We start from the raw sequence: 18,192 nt of genomic DNA, 5'->3' as shown, positions 1-18,192 counted from the left end.
GCCTCAACGTGTCTTTGCAAGAAGAGTTTAGTGTCCAATGAAGGAAAGGTATGCATAAGTGGGCAGGCTACACCAATGGCATAGGCCATGGGTTATGGTCTCACTTGGCTTGCCGGGTCTTCTCAAAGACAGCATATTTTCAAAGGTCTCAGTCACTAGTCATTGCTTTGGTGAGGCCTAATGTTCGATGGTTGTGCTTCACCACCTCATCCCAGATCTTCCTGTGTCTATCTCTTCCACAGGTTCCCTCAACTGCTAGGGTGTGACGTTTTTTCACACAGCTATCCTCCTCCATTCTCACCATGTGACCATACTAGCGCAGTTGTCTCTTTTGTACACCACATCAGATGCTTCTTAAGTCCAACTTTTCTCTCAAGGCACTTACACTCTGTTGAGTATGCACACTAACATTACACATTCAGCGGAGCATACTGGCTTCATTCCTTGTGAGCTTACGCATGTCCTCAGCAGTCACGGCCCATATTTCACTGCCATGTAGCATGGCTGTTCGTGTCATACAGTCTACCTTTTATTCTGAGTGAGAGGCCCTTTGTCACCAGTAGAGGTAGGAGCTCTCTGAAATTTACCCAGGCTATTCTTATTCTAGCAGCTACACTTTCAGAGCACCCACCCACACTACTGACTTGGTCACCTAAGTAACGGAAGCTATCAACTACTTCTAGTTTTCTCCCTGGAATGTGGCAGAAGTTGTTCTTTGCACATTTTCAATGTTTATTGCTCCTGAGCATCTGCCACATACAAAAACTATCTTCCCAGTTAGCCTTCCTTTGATATTGCTTCACCTCTTATGTGCCCATAGCTTACACTGGGTACATCTTATAGAGTTTCTACCTATGCCTTTTCTACAGATTGAGCAGGGCCATCTACCTGAAAGGATTTGTGGTTTGTCTGCCTTCTTACTTATTAGGACTTTGGTTTTAGCTAGGTTGACTCTAAGGCCCTTCGATTCTAATCCTTGCTTCCACACCTGAAACTTTTCCTCTAGTTCTGATAGTAACTCAGCAATTAGAGTAAGGTGATCAGCATAGAGGAGCTCCCAGGGGCATCCTGTCTTGAATGCCTCTGTTATTGCCTGGAGGCCTATGATAAATAGGAGTGGTCTGAGGACTGAACCTTGGTGGACCCCTACCTCTACCCAGAATTTTTCACTGTACTCGTTGCCAACCCTCACCTTACTGACAGCGTCTCTGTACATAGCTTGCACAGGTCTCGTTAACCATTCATCTATCCTTAGTTTACTCATTGACCACCAGATAAGGGATCGGGGGACCCTGTCAAGGCTTTCTCCATGTCAATGAAAGCCAGGTACAGGGGCTTATCTTTGGCTAGGTATTTCTCATGCAGCTGTCTTACCAGAAATATAGCATCAGTGGTGCTTTTCCCTGGCACAAACCCAAACTGCATCTCATCTAATCTGACTATCTTCTAATTAGTTGGGCTATGACCCTCTCCGTGATCTTCATTACCTGATCCAACAACTTGATACCTCTGTAATTATTTGTATCTAATGCGTCACCTTTACCTTTGTAGCAGTTGACTATGGTGATATATATATATATATATATATATATTCACACACACACAAACATGTATATGTGTACATATACACATAGATCTATGTGTATATATTAATATATCTCTTGTTAGTGTGGTGCTATGAATCAGTATTTTCATCCAGATTGCACTTATGAAATTCTTCAGTTATTTATTTACTCCTTGGTTACTTTATGTTCCTCATCATTTAACATCCATCTTCCATGTTGTCATCAGTTGGACAGTTTAACAAAATCCAGCAGGTCAGAGGATTGAGTCAAGCTTGAATATCTGCTTTAGTATGGTTTCTGCAGCTGGATGTCTTTCCTAATGTTGATCTCTTTTTGAAAAAGTCAGACACACATTTATAAGCAAACAGAAAAAAAAAAGGCTAACACAGCCCAATATGTACACTCAAGCCCTAATTAATATTCCTTGTACTTTATAAATAGTTCCGTTTTGAATTATTAAGTTCCCCTGTATTGTACTGCTACTCTGCCATATATTAGTGTATTTCTTTTTATTATGCAGGTTGTTATTGGTGGCCGTAATAAATACATGATCAATGGAATGTCAGCTCAACATAAACGTGTCCAAGATTTATTCCAGTCTGTCCAACTCAATGTCAACAATCCTCATTTTCTTATCATGCAGGGTCGTATTACCAAAGTTCTGAACATGAAACCACCAGAGGTAAATACAATTTCCTTTCACTGTTGTCATTGCCAGATAAGATGTATTTTGGTTTCATACCAGGACATAGAATTCAGGATATCATTTTTCAGATGAGACAACTGCAACTGAAGCTGCTTGTACCTAAGAACAAACAACTCTTTTACAACTCTTATCTTAGAATAAAACAGCCTTTTATAGAGTCTCAAGTACTACAGTCTGGAAGATGATGTATTCACCAAATGGTCCAGGAGAGCAGTTCAGACCATATAAAGGTCAATACTAACAGTGAATTCAATGAAGAATTTATTGTAGAAGTAGGTGTTCATCAAACTCTGTCCTTTAGTCCACTTCTGAAGCTGTAATACCAGAGTTCGTTATTAATGTTTGGATGTATATAAAATGTCAAGTATAATTGTTTTCACTTGTTCTCAATCTTGTAAATAAACACTGCAAATACACAAAGCCAATTTGGTTCCATAGCTTTCCAACCAATCTTTTTACTACCATGCACCATCACACACCTTACACTCTTTCTCTCTCTCTCTATATATATATATATATATTATAATCCAAAAAAATGGAACAAGAACATAATGGTTGACAATGAAACATATGGGCAGATGGATGATACAAAAACGGCCATAGGAAAACCAGGATGGAACATTCATGGCTTTCTATTCATCAGTCAAGCTTCTAATTTTCACTCCAGTTTTGGCCTGTTATATTTGAGACTGTTCAAAATTGGTAGGCCCCAAAAACCTAAGCGAAGGGCATTAATTTTTGGAAGAAAGAGCGAATATGTGCGACAACATGAACTTAAGAAAAAAGAGAAAATGGATATATATATACTTTATTTAAAAGCAGCAGAAATATCACAGAAAATGTTACTCAGAGTTTCACCTTCCCATTTGTTGGACAGTTTTATTAGAATGGAACAGAAATGATGATATAATCAAACAAGAACAAAAAATCTAGTTTAAAGGCTACACCTTTGAAAATGGTTTTGTTTCATTGGTCCTTTCAACTAACGGTCTTAATCATGCAATGAACAAAATAAATTCAGTATAAATTCATCCTATTGTAAAATTGAAGAAAACCTTAAATCGAAGGACAGATTCCAAGGGAACGTGAAACTCTGAGTAACAGTTTTTGTGATATTTCTGCTGCTTTTAAATAAAGCGTATTACTTGACCTCTGGTATTTGAGTACTCTTTTTTTACCACCTTGTTTCATATTTATGTGCTTACTCCGGTATGTGTGTGTGTGTATATATATATATATATATATATACATAGATAGATAGATAGATAGATAGATAGATGTAGCCCTTTTATCATTTATCTTACACGTACCACATGTACTCCTCTACATTTACTATGCAGTTTTACCACCATACACCTTCATACACTATATAAGGTTCTCTCTATTCACTGGCATTGATACATCATGCACTGAATATCTTCAACCTCTTCTTTCACTGCTATATCTCATTCAGTAATGAAGTGGCAAACACATCATTAGTCTAGGTGTCATGTAAAGTTTGACTTTATTATCAGATCCACAACTACTTGATGTCAGTTGTAGAGTCATTGAATACTGGCATTACACTCTATCATAACCTATTATGTGTCAAATGTTAGGTATTTATGTTGTTTTTAACAATCTTATGTTATTCTGTCACTGTTTTTAGATTTTGTCAATGATTGAAGAAGCTGCAGGAACACGTTTGTATGAAACCAAGAAGGAATCGGCCCAGCGGACAATTGAGAAAAAAGATGCCAAACTGGCTGAGATTGAAACTGTAAATATCTTGTTTGTATTTTTAATTATTGAGTCTATTTGGATTGGGAACAGAACTGATTTTAGTCAAGGAAAGATGTGATCAACCAACTTAGGAATATTATTGTTAGAGATATTTGTTATGTCTGTAAAAGCAAACTAACAAAGGAACTTCTACATGAGTACTCGGCCTGCTGAAAATAACAGCCATATCTCCCTCAAATTAAAGTCTTAAAAATAGGAAACAAGCATTGGACATTAGATTATGTTGTCTTTGATAGTATGCTATGGTTGAATAAAAATTAGGATGGTTATATCTGTTTAATCATGCCTGATCTGGGGCTAAGTAACAATATTGCAGATATGTAAAGTTGACCACAACATAATTTGACCTCAAAATGTGGAAGAATTGAACCGAAAAGCCAAGTGTTTAGTGAACCATTCTACCATCCACTACCTCCTTTCTGTGTATGACTTCAAAGTGTTTTATCCATCTGAGGTTTGAGTCTAGTTGAAACCATAATCTCTTGTGTTTGGTTTGCAGTGTTTCTTTAATATTGTTGTTTTTATTCTTCTAGTAAAGCTTGAACTCCCCACTATGTTACCAATAGTTCAACATTTCAATCTCCTGACCATCATTTCAGAAACTGAGTTGGTTGAGACAGAGGTTACTTAGCTTTATAGATTCAAATCGCATTACAGCCCTACTTATTTCCTTAGACATTATAAAACCAGTACCAGTAATACATTGGGGATCATTCAGCTGATCATATTAGCTTTGTACCTTCTAAAAACAAAAAATTATAATAAAAATATAGTGAACCAATTATAAAATAAGGTAGTGTTCTGAATGAGTTGTTAATGTTTATATTTGATGTTTTTTGTTGCTAGGTTCTACGAGAAGACATTAACCCAACTCTAACAAAGCTGAGGGAAGAACGGTCTTCATACTTGGAATTTCAGAAGATCACCAGAGAACTGGAACATTTAACTAAACTCTACATTGCTTATCAGTTTATGTGTGCTGAGGTAAGGTTTTCTCTTTTTCTTCTCTTTGACAGGACCGAACCTAAAAACACATGCTTGTGAAGTGAACTTCCTTAACTACACACCCATAATCGCACCTACTAAAATATAAATTTTCTCTTGTCTCCTTCCTCTTAAACTTCTTATATATCATAATAGACCTTATGTATATCATAATATATTTATGTGTGCCAGCCTCGGCTGGCCCCCGTGCCGGTGACACGTAAAAGCACCGTCCGTTCGTGGCCGTTTGCCAGCTCTGTCTGGCCCCGTGTCGGTGGCACGTAAAAGCACCATCCGTTCGTGTCTGTAGCCAGCATCGCCTGGCCCCGTGCCGGTGACACGTAAAAGCACCATCCGCTCGTGGCCGTTTGCCAGCTCTGTCTGGCACCTGTGCAGGTGGCACGTAAAAAACACCCACTACACTCGCGGAGTGGTTGGCGTTAGGAAGGGCATCCAGCCGTAGAAACACTGCCAGATCTGACTGGACCTGACGAAGCCTTCCAGCTTCACAGACCCCAGTTGACCCATCCAACCCATGCTAGCATGGAAAGCGGACGCTAAATGATGATGAAAAGCACCATGAGTGTCTATACAAGGGCTGGTCAACCTGAGGCTTGCAGCCCGCAGACTTTTGTCTTGCAGCCTGCTTGATACTTTCTTGAAGTATTGTGTTTAATTTGTGTTTCAAAATAAAATTGTTTGTGTAAAGCATTTGTTTCAAAATAAATTTTAAATTTATAAGTGGCAATAAAGCAACGGCCTACAATTTTATAATTTTAAACAAATGAAAAGTATGAAAAATTTTTGATTATTTGACTATTAGTGCATAAAGTATGCAAGCGGCTCTCAAAACACTTTCTCTGATTAAAGAAGCCCACAATGTAATTTGAGTTGGCCATATACACATATAAAAACATGTACACATCATTTATGTTACCTCTTGTCCTTCAGGATCGAAAGAAGAAGTCTGCTGATGAAGTGGTAGAAATAACTGAAACCATTGGAAAGTTAGAGGAAAAGTCAAAAGAGGTAAGAACCATGTATTTTTACTTTATTATTTTGTCCAATCCAGGAGCAGTGGTCACAGTAACAGCAGCAGTAGTGCTGGAGTCTTCTTTCTGTTGCTGTTATTATCACCACTGTTGGCATATATATATATATATATATATATGTATGTATGTATGTATGTATGTACTGCTACTGAGCTGGTATGGTCATTTGGCAAGAATGGACAAGGATAGCTGTGTGAAAAAATGCCACACCCTAGTGGTTGAGGGAACCTGTGGAAGGGGTAGACCTGGAATGAGGTGGCGAAGCACGACCTTCGAACATTAGGCCTCACTGAGGCAATGACTAGTGATCGAGACCTTTGGAAATATGCTGTGCTTGAGAAGACCCGGCAGGCCAAGTGAGACCATAACCCATGGCCTGTGTCAGTGGTGTAACCAGCCCACTTATGCGTATCTTTCCTTCATTGGACACTAAACTCTGCTTGTGAAGACCTGTTGAGGCAAGTGAAATCAAAATCAAATTCAATGACTGGCATCCGTGCTAGTAGAGCGCTAAGAGCACCATCCGAGCATGATCATTGCTAGAGCAGCTGATTGGCTTCCACGCTGGTGGCACGTAAAATGCACCATTTGAATGTGATCATTACCAGCATCGCCTTACTGGCACTTGTGCTGGTGGCACGTGAAAAACAATTTAATTAACCTTACCCTAATTAAATTATTATCAATGACTTGAGATACTTGTTCTGCCTTGGTTTTGATGTCCTTTTCCTCTCATCATCATCATTGTTGCTTAATGTCCGCATTCCATGCTGGCATGGGTTGAGGACTGGCAAGTCAGGAGGCTGCATCAGGCTCTATTATATGGCAAAGTTTCTACAGCTTGATGCCCTTCCTAATGCCAACCACTCTGAGAGTGTAGTGGGTACTTTTTACGTGCCACCAGAACAAGGGTCACTCAAGTGATAGGCCAACATTTTCGCTGTCAGCATTTTCTTTCTTATCTTATCTTATGATTGAGATGATGTAGTTAAAGTTGTCTTTTCTTAAAAATGTATTACGTTTAAAACATAAAGGAGAAATTCACAACACACGTCTAAGTGCTACCTCACCATATATTGGCACAGTGACGATACAGAGTGTACCATTGTGCCATAGATCACTACTGAGACATGGTGCTGTGGCACATCACTGCACCATGTCTCAGTGCCTTGGCATGGAGTTTGAAGAGTGGTGGCATAAAATGTAATGTCATCGAATAGATATTTTTGTGTCATCAGGTCACATCTGCATGTAGTAAACATCTTAGTAAAGGAATCAGAGTCTTCTCATGGTCATTCGACTTGCTACAAATAGCAGTCAATTCTCCCTCAATCACAAACTCTATCATTTGAAAAAGAGAGATTTGCTGGATCACATTGATCCTAGATACACTGTCTGAAAGAAAAACAGGGTGGTCACAACTGGAACATCTTTGATCAAAGTTCTGTCTGGTCTGAGCTGATTTGAGGCTAAACAGCATCACAAAGTGATATTGTTGATATCTGATTGTTTTTCTGTTCACAGATGACTGGCCACATTTATCTGATAGAGGAATCCTTTTCTTCATGTTACTCACATGTGCACGCAAGGTTTGGGTGTCGTCTCACCTTGGCAATTAATCCCCTTCTGTTGTGTTCTGTTTATTTCTTTGATTCTCTGTATCTACAGCATTTTTGTTTTTTAATGAGGGTAATCTTCAGCTTGTTCCCAACAAACATCTTAAACACATCTCTCTCTCTCTCTCTCCCTCTCCCCCTTCTCTCCCTCCCCCGCTCCATCCCCCCTCTCTCTTTCTCTCTCTCTCTCTCAATTTGTAATTATTTTCAAAGAATATTTTTCATGTCACTTTTTTTCTTAGGTAGAAGAATCTATACAAGTTGTGAACAAACAGATTCAAGAATTAGAAGCTAAAAAAGAAAAGGTAAAAAGAGAATTGCTTTGTGTGAATGTGTAAAGATAATGCCACATCATCTTTCATAGGTAATTGAAGCAGCATTGAAAGCTTCCTGATACAGTTTGTCATAGACCAGTCAGCCTCATAAATCTTTCTAAGCTGTTGACAACAAAGTTTTATGGTACACAAATTGGATGTTGTAACATTTCTGTATTTCACAAGAGCATCAGTAGTGTAAGCATTATGTTGTGTATCCACACTGGAAGTTAAAACTAACATACTCACAAAAGTAGACTGATTATTGTAATCGTTAAAGTTATTGATTAGGACTTTATGGCTTTGAACATGGTCCCTTAACATAATTTACTGGGTCAGTTTCTACCTGGAGCATGGGCAGTGTTAATATTGTATTAAATGTGCCAGTGTTAATCAATTTGTGATATTGTCTTAGAATTAATTGACTTATGACATAATACAAGTAGGAATAGATTTGTGATGTGGCATCAGTGTTAGAATTAATATTTTGACAGTGTACCACTGCTAACAGATGCATTGATTTGTGATACTGCACCAGTGTTAGAATTAATATATTTTGACACAAGGCCAGCAATTTCGTGGGGGTGGGGTAAGTCAATTACATCAACCTCCTGTGTTCAACTGGTACTTATCTTATTCTTTTCTAGTATGTAGGCACAAGGCCTGAAATTTTGGAGGAAGGAGCCAGTCTATTAGATCGATCCCAGTACATAACTGGTACTTAATTTATTGATCCTGAAAGGACGAAATGTAAAGTCGACTTCAGCGGAATTTGAACTCAGAATGTAAAGACAGACAAAATACCACTAAGCATTTTGCCCGGTGTGCTAATATTTCTGCCAGCTCGTTGCCCTTGGAACTTACTTTATTGACTGTGAAAGGCTGACAGGCAGAGTTGACCCTGGCAGCATTTGAACTGAGGATGTAAAGTCAGTAGAAATGCTGCTAAGCATTTTCTCTGGTCTGCTAAAGATTCCACCAACTTGCGGCTTCAGTGTTAGGATTAATATTAATGTAAAAGAGACATTGATATTTTTATATAAAAATAATGAAGCGAAGAACATTATATAAAAATAATGAAGCAAAGAAATATATAAAAATATATATTTTTATATAAAAATAATGAAGCGAAGGACTCTGGTTTGGCAACCAGTTTCTTAATTATGAAAAGTAACATTACAACCAAGTTTAATTTAATTGGACCAAATTCTAGATCACATCTCTGCTATTGCTTGTGCTTTTTTATTTTTTTTATTTTGGTCATTTGATTTATAATATTTTTAATTGATTTATAGGAAAGTGGAGAGGCTTTATCGAAAGTTCAGAAAGACCTGTCTGATGCCAATGTGGTTCATGCCAAAATACTTAGTGCTTGTGATAGTAAGAAAGAAAGTATGAAAGCTGAAGAGAAAAAGAAGAAATCTTTGGTCAAACAAAAGGATGATGTAAGTCATCTTCTTCATTATCATTATCAATTAACATCCATTTCCCATGCTGTCATGGGTGATTTTAACGTGGACTAGCATGAGTGCTTCTTACGTAGACCAGCACAAGCACCTTTTAATCCATAGTTTAAACCTTTGCCTTTCTTTCAGTTCACTGGTCCTTTCGTTTTTGAAATCTTCTGTTTCTGTTTGAACCACATTGTGTGGATAAAGCAATCAGGTTGAGAGTTCAATTCTCCTACAAGTCTGTTGTGTTTCTCGAACTGGACACTGTAATCTACTTGAGCTTAATTCAACTAGCTGTCTATAAGAATGGGTTCTGCCGCAATAATCCTATCCAGTGGGAGATTTATCTCCCAGTTCTTTAACAAAATCTAACCAAAGCTCAAAACTAAGATTTAAAAGCTTTTTTTTTTCTTCTTATCTGCAGCAGATAATTTCATTAATATACAAATATAATAACAAAATGATGGCCAGTATTTGTGATTTTAAGGACTGGGGTAGCCAGAAGTAGTTTTGTAACAGATTGAATGCCTTAAAATATTCAGTTTCATTCCTTGTAGTAATGAGTTCAAGTCCTACTATGGTTAATTTCATTTTGCATCCCTCCAAGTTTGGTGCAGTTTATGTTCCTTTAACCATTTATGCAGTGAGAGCAAGACAGTAGCCACAACGCTTTAGATTTTTAGCACCTTAAACCAGAAACCAGACCTGAATAATTGCAACAGAGTGGGCTGTTAATCTACTTTTGTGTGGCTGTTGTCACCTCAGCTCTATTAGGTGGAGTTGCTGAGGAAATGATCAAAGTAAGGCTCACCTTGGAAGGGTTATTAAATTGCTGACATGTATAGGCTATGTGTTCAGATTCCACTGTGAGCATTAAATTGTGCCAGAGCTTGTATTTCTGTGAGGAAGAGATCAAATTTAGATGCAATTCCGGAGAAGAAAACTATACAAAGTGATTGTCTGTCTGTCTGCTATTTTTTTCTTATTTATCCTGTCCTCATAGAACACCAAAACAATTGCTACCCGAGAGAAAGATCTGGAGAAGATTCTGTCTGCCACTGAGAAACTTCAAAAGCAGAGTATTCAGGATGCTGAAGATTTTGCTGCTGCTCAAAAACACTTCCATGCTGTCACTGCTGGTCTTTCTAGTAACGATGATGGAGAAGCTGCCACTCTCAATGACCAGCTCTTAAGTAAGTATACATTATAATCTTGATTAATTCCACTTTGCCTTTTGTCCTTTTATGGTCAATAAAATAAAGCACCTGTCAAGCATTGGGGTTGGTGACATCAACTAACACCCTCCCCTCACTGTTATTGACCTTGTACCTAAATTAGAAACTACTGTTAGTATTTAGGGTGGAAAGCTCGCAGAATCGTTTCATCATCATCATCATCGATTAACGTCAGTTTTCCATGCTGGCATTGGTTGGACGGTTTGACTGAGATCTGGAGAGCCAGTGGCTGCACCAGGCTCCAATCTGATCTGGCAATGTTTCTACAGCTGGATTCCCTTCCTAATGCCAACCACTCCAAGAGTGTAATGTGTGCTTTTACATGCCACCTGCACGAGGCCCAGTCAGGTGGCACTGGCATCGGCCACACTTGAATGGTGTTTTTTACATGCCACCGGCATGGGTGCCTATCAGGTGGTACTGTTATCGGCCATGACAACGACTTCACTTACCTCAACAGGTCTTTGCAAGCACAGTTTATTACCCAATGATTGAAGGGTGCTCTTAAATAGGCTGGTTATGCTGCACTGCCATAGGCCATTGTTATGGTCTCACTTGGCTTGCCGGGTCTTCTCAAGTACAGCATATCTCCAAAGGTCTTGGTCACTTGTCATCATCTCGGTGTTTGCCTTTCATCCTTTTATGGACTCTCAGATAGTTCTTAATTACTGGTTATTCTTTACTTGGAAGCAGGCATTAACAATTTACCAAAGGTTTCAATTAGTGCCATGCTGTCATTGAGTTTTGTATTAACTTCAGAATATTGTTGGAGACCTTAAGCAGTTTAAGGCATTCAATAATCCACAAGTGTGGGACCATGTCATATGCCTTCCTGTACCCACCCATGCCATCACCAAATTTTTGTGTATTTTCATGCAGTCAGCCAGGATAGTCTTATCAATTAGTAATTGATCCTCCCTTCCTCTGCGCTTACGTCTACACCTTTTTTGTTCCACTGGTAATAGGTCATTCTCATCTAGGTACTTATAGATGCTGTTTGATATGATGTCCATCATCAGTTTCTACATCAATGGCTAACAAGATATTGGTCGAAAATTTTCAACCACATTCCCTTTGGGTCCTCCTGGGGCATAGTACCGTTCTTCCTTTTGTCACCCAGGCCAGTACTTGGATGTCACTACTCAGTTATTGTTATTATTATTATTTCCAGCTGCAAAGAATGAAATCAGTAATACTGAAACAGAAATAAAACAGGCTGAAATGAGGTCAGTAAAAGTTGTTCTTCTCCTTTGTCTTCTAAATGAGTAAATTTATGTGGAAGCAATCGTATCAATAATGGCTGAAATTGTGTTTGACTCTCTAATTATTAACTGATGGGGAGTTGATGACCTGTGTTTTCTGTTCGCCTGTGCATTTAGTATATGTTTGTTTGTTTATTTTGTTTCATCATCATCATCATCATCATCATCGTTTAGCATCTGCTTTCCATGCTGGCATGGGTTGGACGGTGCAACTGGGGTCTGGGAAGCCAGAAGGCTGCACCAGGCCCAGTCTGATCTGGCAATGTTTCTACGGCTGGATGCCCTTCCTAACGCCAACCACTCCATGAGTGTAGTGGGTGCTTTTTACGTGCCACCAGCACAGGTGCCAGACGAGGCGGCAAACGACCACGATTGGATGGTGCTTTTTATGTGCCACCGGCAAATATATATAGCTATGTAAAATTTTCCGTTTGTTATTTTTTTTATTTAATCATGAAAATTATTATTTATATAATGCATGCACTCCTTAATTTTTTTACCTATATATATATAGTTTATTTGAAAGCAGCAGAAATATCACAAAAACTGTTACTCAGAGTTTCACGTTCCTGTTCGCTGTTGGACAGAAAACTTTCCGACAAATGGGAAAGTGAAACTCTAAGTAACAGTTTTTGTGATATTTCTGCTGCTTTTAAATAAGGTGGAAAAGAGTACTCAAATACCAGAGGTAGAGTAATATTCTTTATTTAAAAACATTGTCAGATATGAACAGATCACTTTGATTGTCCAGTAACTTGTCTACTACACAGCCATGTTGTTTCCACACATATTATATATATATATGTATATGTATATATGTATACATGTATATATATATATATATGTATGTATATCACGTCACACGTGACCGACCAGTCCATCAGATGTAGTTACACATCACTGGTCACAATGCGTTCGCATTGTTTTAGCCTTTGAATGATGCCACCCCGCTGGCTAAGCGAGCAGGCCGATTTATGTATATATATGTATGTATATATATGTATGTGTATATATATGTATGTATGTATATATATGTGTGTGTGTATATATATATATATATATATATATATATATGTGTGTGTGTGTGTGCGTATATATATATAATGACAATATTTTGTGCTACCAAGTAAGTTTAGTATCTTCTGGGGTGGAAGAAAAGAGATTCACTTTGGAATCTAAAGTTTTATTACACCTATTTGTGTGTTACTCCTCACCATTTGCCATCATTACCATTTAACTTCCACTTTTCCTTCTATACTTGCATGGGTCAGATAGAATTTTTTGAAGCAAATTTTCAACAGCCTGATGCCCTTCCGGTCACCAAACCTCACTTGTATCCAGATGGATTGATATTTCCCCTTGGCCAGATATGTTTCTTATGTGAGGCTGGAGACAAATGACATTGCTTGTATGATGGTGATTTGCTTTTAAAATTACCACATGATGTCAAAATAAAGGCACACGCGCGCACACACACTCACAGTAAGCATCTTTCAGTTTCCATCTAGCAAATCCACTCAAGGTTTTGGTTGGTCTGGGCCTGTAGTAAAGACACTTGCCCAAGGTGTCATGCAGAGGGCCTGAACCTGAGACTACATAGCTGGGAAGCAAGCTTCTCAACCACAGCCATACCTTTAATATTATATTGTAGTTAACTGTGTTACAACAGTTATGTAATGGGGGCATCAGCATAATCAGTTGTTTCTTGTGCTGTTGAGTGCCTGAGGTTGGCAGGCAGAATGATTATGTGCTAAGAATTACAACAAATGGCTCTACTAAACTTTGAACCCACGATGGTTGTGGTAGTGAATTCAGTACTCTACTCTCCTTACAGGTATTGTTTTGTTAGATAAACAAAGAATTATCCCATTAGTCTTCAGACGTCCACCATCTTTAGTCATTTACTTTCAGTTTGCCTTTATCTTATCATTAGGCATCTGTCTTCAGTCATCCGTCATCTTTAGTTTTCATTCTTTAGTCATTTGTCTTATCTCCAGTCTCTTCTATCATCTTACTCAGATTGAAACACAGTCAGGACGTGTTGAAAAAGAAATCACCAGAACTGAAAAAGACAGAGCAGAGTTACAAGAAAGACCAAATTGAATACAATAAAATGCAGGACAGTCTTAATAAACTTCAGGTGAGTGACACTTAGATATCTTCCTCTCTCCTCCTCATCATTGTCCTGCAAATGATTATTCGTACCCTCTTAAATTTTGATTTCAAATCCCACTGGAAGCTTCTCATTCTGCCAGGATCAATTTGATTGTCTCTCTGCCCTTAAAATGTTTGACTTTTGCCTCTTTTAGAGAGTTGGAGAAATGCCTTGTGGTATTGTCTGGCTCCTTACATTCTGAATTCAAATCCCACCAAGGCTAACTTTATCTTTCATCATTCCAGGATTGATAAAATATTAGTCAAGTAATTGACTTACCCAGTCTCCTCAAAATTGTTGATCTCTTGCCAAAATTTTGAAAGAATTATTATTTTTATTTTCATCATTATTATTTTTAGATGGAATTAAAGAAGCTGAACTATGATGAAGAAAAAGTGAAGACTATCTCTGCTGAGAGAAAGCGCTTGTTTCAAGAAGTCCAGAAACTTCAGGAAAAGACAGAAACACTTGAAGCCAAGTATGTCCACAATTTCTAATGTTACCATGCTCATATCATCATCGTTTAACGTCCACTTTGCATGCTGGCATGGGTTGGACTGTTTGAGGACTGGCAAGCCAGGAGGCTGCATGAGGCTCCAATCTGATCTAACAACGTTTCTACAGCTTGATGTCCTTCCTAACGCCAACAACTCTGAGAGTGTAGTGGGTGCTTTTTATGTGTCACCAGCACAGGGGCCAGTCAGGTGGCACTGGCATTGACCATGCTCGAACGGTGCTTTTTACATGCCACCAGCACAGGAGCCAGTCAGGCGGCTCTGGCATCGACCACACTTGAATGGTACTTTTTATGTGCCATCTTTGGATACAGAACTGTTTCTATTCCTGTTTTCTTTCTTACATTTATGTTTCATTTTCTTGCTGTTGCTCTTAAAAAGCACCTGTAATGGTGCGACATAGAAAGTATCCAAGCCAGAACAGACTCTGGAACCTGGCATAGCCCTTGGCCATACCAGTTCCTGTGAAGCCGTCTGACCCTTGCCACCATGGAAAACGGATGTTAAATGATGATGATCTAGTTCAGCTGTATTTGATTTGAAAATTATTTGTTACTTTGTTTGAACTGTTTTTTTTTATATCTCTACTAGCAGTATCGCCCGGCGTTGCTCAGGTTTGTAAGGGAAATAACTATAAAGCATTTTTAGAGAGTTATAGCAAAAAAATGGAAAAAAAATTATGGTAAATTTTTTTTGAGAGTTAAAAAGGTCGAGTTGCGTCCCCTAGACAGTCTGTGGTTTGTGTTTCTGATTCTCGACCCCATGTCGAATTTATCGACTTTTTTCAGAACCGGGGGAACTTTTCAAAATTTTCGCTGCGTTAGTTTTGAATTATGACATTGGGCTATGTGTGTGTCAAGTTTCATCAGAATCGGTTGAAAGCTGTGGTCAGGGTGAGGGTACAACCTAACAGACACACAGACACACAAACTGCCGTTTATATGGAGAGAGATATTTGTTCATGAAACAAAAATTGAACGCATTGATATAAGAAAAAAAAACCCTACAAACTCTAGCCAGTTGTGTATAACACTACACATAGTAACAAGTTTCTAGTGTCTACACATAACTATACAACATCCCACACGTTGCAGGGATAGTTTGGTGTACTTATTGACAATTTTATATAAATTTTAAACATGTGCCAGGTTATACGCTTGAACATAATGTTTTGCTTGGGGTTCTCCATTTGTACACAGCATATCTATTTTCATTTCCTTGCCCCTAGTTACATCACACACACACATACATGTGCATGAGGGTGCATGTATAATATGTCTAATCTCTCTTGCAGATTTCCTCAGCTGAACTTTGAGTATAAAGATCCTGAGAGAAATTTTAATCGAAGTACTGTCCATGGTCTTCTGTGTAAACTTGTCAGGGTGAACTCTCCAGAGACTGGTACAGCTCTGGAAGTAGTTGCAGGAAGTAAGGTGAGTTCTTTGTTATTTCTTTGTAGTATATATGTATGTTTTGTGTGTGTGTATGATTGTGAGAGAGGGAATTTGAAGTTATAATCAAGTTGTGTTTATATACAATTATTCTCTATCACCAATATTGAATCCTTTCAATCAGTAAATGTTGCCATGTAAGTTGCAAGACAGGAAAAGGGTGGGAATTGAAATTTCAATAAAGGAACTTATAGAAGATAGTGAAGGAACTGTTCCTAGCCTCTGGTAGTAGACTTGATCTGTTACTCAGTTTAACAACTTGTGCTGGCCTTTTTGTACCTTTAAAGGAGTCCAGTCTGTTGTAAGGATTTAGGTCCAGTGTCCAGTGAGATAACTTCCTCTCTTTCTCCCAAGAGTCATGGAAGTCCTGAAAAGGATCAGGGTCACTGCCCTTTCTCTCCCATGCTCCCAAATGACTATATCATTACAAGTGATAGGGATTGGCTCTTGAGGTTGTGGGGGTTGATAAACATGAATGAATGAATGGAGACATGATGTTATTATTTGATCTATTGCTATCAGTACAAGAATAGAAGTAAGACATGTGATGTGGCTTCAAAATAGAAACTTGATCTCATTACTTTAGAACAACACTTAAAATATTAATTCTTTTGCTATCATATTTGGACATTAAAATACAGTCTTTGTGTCAATTAATCTTGAAAATGACGAAAAACTAAATAAAATATCTGCCATTATTAATATAGAGCTTGGAATATAAACTGACAGAAAATTTTGATGGAAGTCTTTTAATTTAGATTACTTAAAACTAGAAAGCATGTATCATAGAAGCAAGGGTGGTCTTATGTGGATTGCTGTCAAAAAGATAAAATATTATTGTTTTGTTTGTTTGTTTTTAATTTGTTATTATTGTATTCTATCTTACAGCTGTATAATATTGTTGTGGACAATGAAATTGTGGGCAAAAAATTGGTTCAGAATGGTCAGCTGAAGCGGCGTTATACAATAATTCCACTGGACAAGATTGTAAGATCTAAAATTCATCCTGATGCTGTTAAGAAAGCTGAAAAGTTGGTATGTATCACTGGTAGTTATGTTGTGGTTGATGGTAGGAGAGAAACAGGGGTCTCTACTGATGTCCAGTGAATGATGGAGTGGACTATTAATGAATAGGATGTGGAGGCTCGTGTACATAGTCTGGAATATGTCACTTCATTCTATATCATCTTAATTATTTTGAGAGTAAGGATGCTTCAGAGAGTGTTGTACCGGGCAAACAAACTGGGTGATTGAAGGTTTGTGACCTGTGATTAGTATTGTCCTGTCTATAACCCCAGGTATTCTAGGTGTTAGTAGGCAAATCAAGGTGTAACTCTTTACTGTGAACAGTCCTGGCTCTGTGAAATTGAGGTATGATTCACCAGCATGCAAAGCTGAATTTTATCCCACATGCTAATCTACATGTCACAAACCTGCACCCTCTCCAGATAATAATTAATTTTATGGATTCTGATGATTTAGAATATAATAATTAGGATTAATTTACTGTTACACTTTTTAAAAATTTTCTTATTAAATTAAACTTTACAATACAATCTGCTGATATTTTAATTAAAATCTCAACTAAAATCTTATTAACATGAGTACTAATGTGAGGTTGCAATCTATAAAACTTCCATTATTGTGTCATGATGTAAGAACATTTTTTTTTTTTGCTAAATTGTGCTCTGAAATATCTGTTTGATATAACCAATAAATCACAAGGTTTAATTATTATATATTTTAATGTTGTTTTGGATGTTTCGTCAACCAAACCTAGTAATTATTGACTTGTTTATTAATTAAAAACCTTTGTTAATTTTGTTTTAGGTTGGAAAAGAGAATGTTCACACAGCTCTCTCATTGATTGGTTATGAGAAAGAATTGTCTGCTGCCATGGAATATGTGTTTGGCACCAGCTTTGTCTGTAAAGATATGGGAGTTGCTAAAACAGTCACTTTTCATGAGGCCATCATGAAGAGAAGTGTAACACTAGATGGGGAGTCATTTAACCCTGCAGGAACCCTTACAGGGGGTAAGGGATTAGCTTTTCTTTTTTCTTTGTTTTGTTTTGTGCTCTATTTAGAAAGCTTGCCAATTTACC

At 37.9% G+C, this 18,192-nt stretch overlaps 2 protein-coding genes across 2 annotated transcripts in view; one reads left to right on the top strand and one right to left on the bottom strand.

The window, feature by feature from the left end:
* Positions 1-7,139, bottom strand: part of LOC115215668 (2-(3-amino-3-carboxypropyl)histidine synthase subunit 2) — a 31,118-nt gene extending 23,979 nt beyond the window's left edge. The window contains exons 1-2 of the mRNA XM_036505845.1: positions 7,135-7,139; positions 661-666 (exon numbers count right to left, since the gene is read on the bottom strand). The gene's annotated coding sequence lies outside the window, so the exon portion shown is untranslated. The remainder of the gene's footprint in view (positions 1-660; positions 667-7,134) is intronic.
* Positions 1-18,192, top strand: part of LOC115215834 (structural maintenance of chromosomes protein 2) — a 37,509-nt gene that overhangs the window by 4,014 nt on the left and 15,303 nt on the right. The window contains exons 3-15 of the mRNA XM_029785162.2: positions 2,086-2,247; positions 3,920-4,030; positions 4,900-5,037; positions 5,989-6,066; positions 7,948-8,010; positions 9,315-9,464; positions 10,474-10,663; positions 11,877-11,931; positions 13,987-14,107; positions 14,482-14,600; positions 15,932-16,070; positions 16,977-17,123; positions 17,919-18,123. Of these exons, the coding sequence (XP_029641022.1) occupies positions 2,086-2,247; positions 3,920-4,030; positions 4,900-5,037; positions 5,989-6,066; positions 7,948-8,010; positions 9,315-9,464; positions 10,474-10,663; positions 11,877-11,931; positions 13,987-14,107; positions 14,482-14,600; positions 15,932-16,070; positions 16,977-17,123; positions 17,919-18,123 (1,678 nt within the window). The remainder of the gene's footprint in view (positions 1-2,085; positions 2,248-3,919; positions 4,031-4,899; positions 5,038-5,988; positions 6,067-7,947; positions 8,011-9,314; positions 9,465-10,473; positions 10,664-11,876; positions 11,932-13,986; positions 14,108-14,481; positions 14,601-15,931; positions 16,071-16,976; positions 17,124-17,918; positions 18,124-18,192) is intronic.

The sequence above is a fragment of the Octopus sinensis genome, linkage group LG9, assembly GCF_006345805.1.
Source record: "Octopus sinensis linkage group LG9, ASM634580v1, whole genome shotgun sequence".
NCBI lineage: Eukaryota > Metazoa > Mollusca > Cephalopoda > Octopoda > Octopodidae > Octopus > Octopus sinensis.
This window is presented reverse-complemented; position numbering and strand designations above follow the sequence as displayed.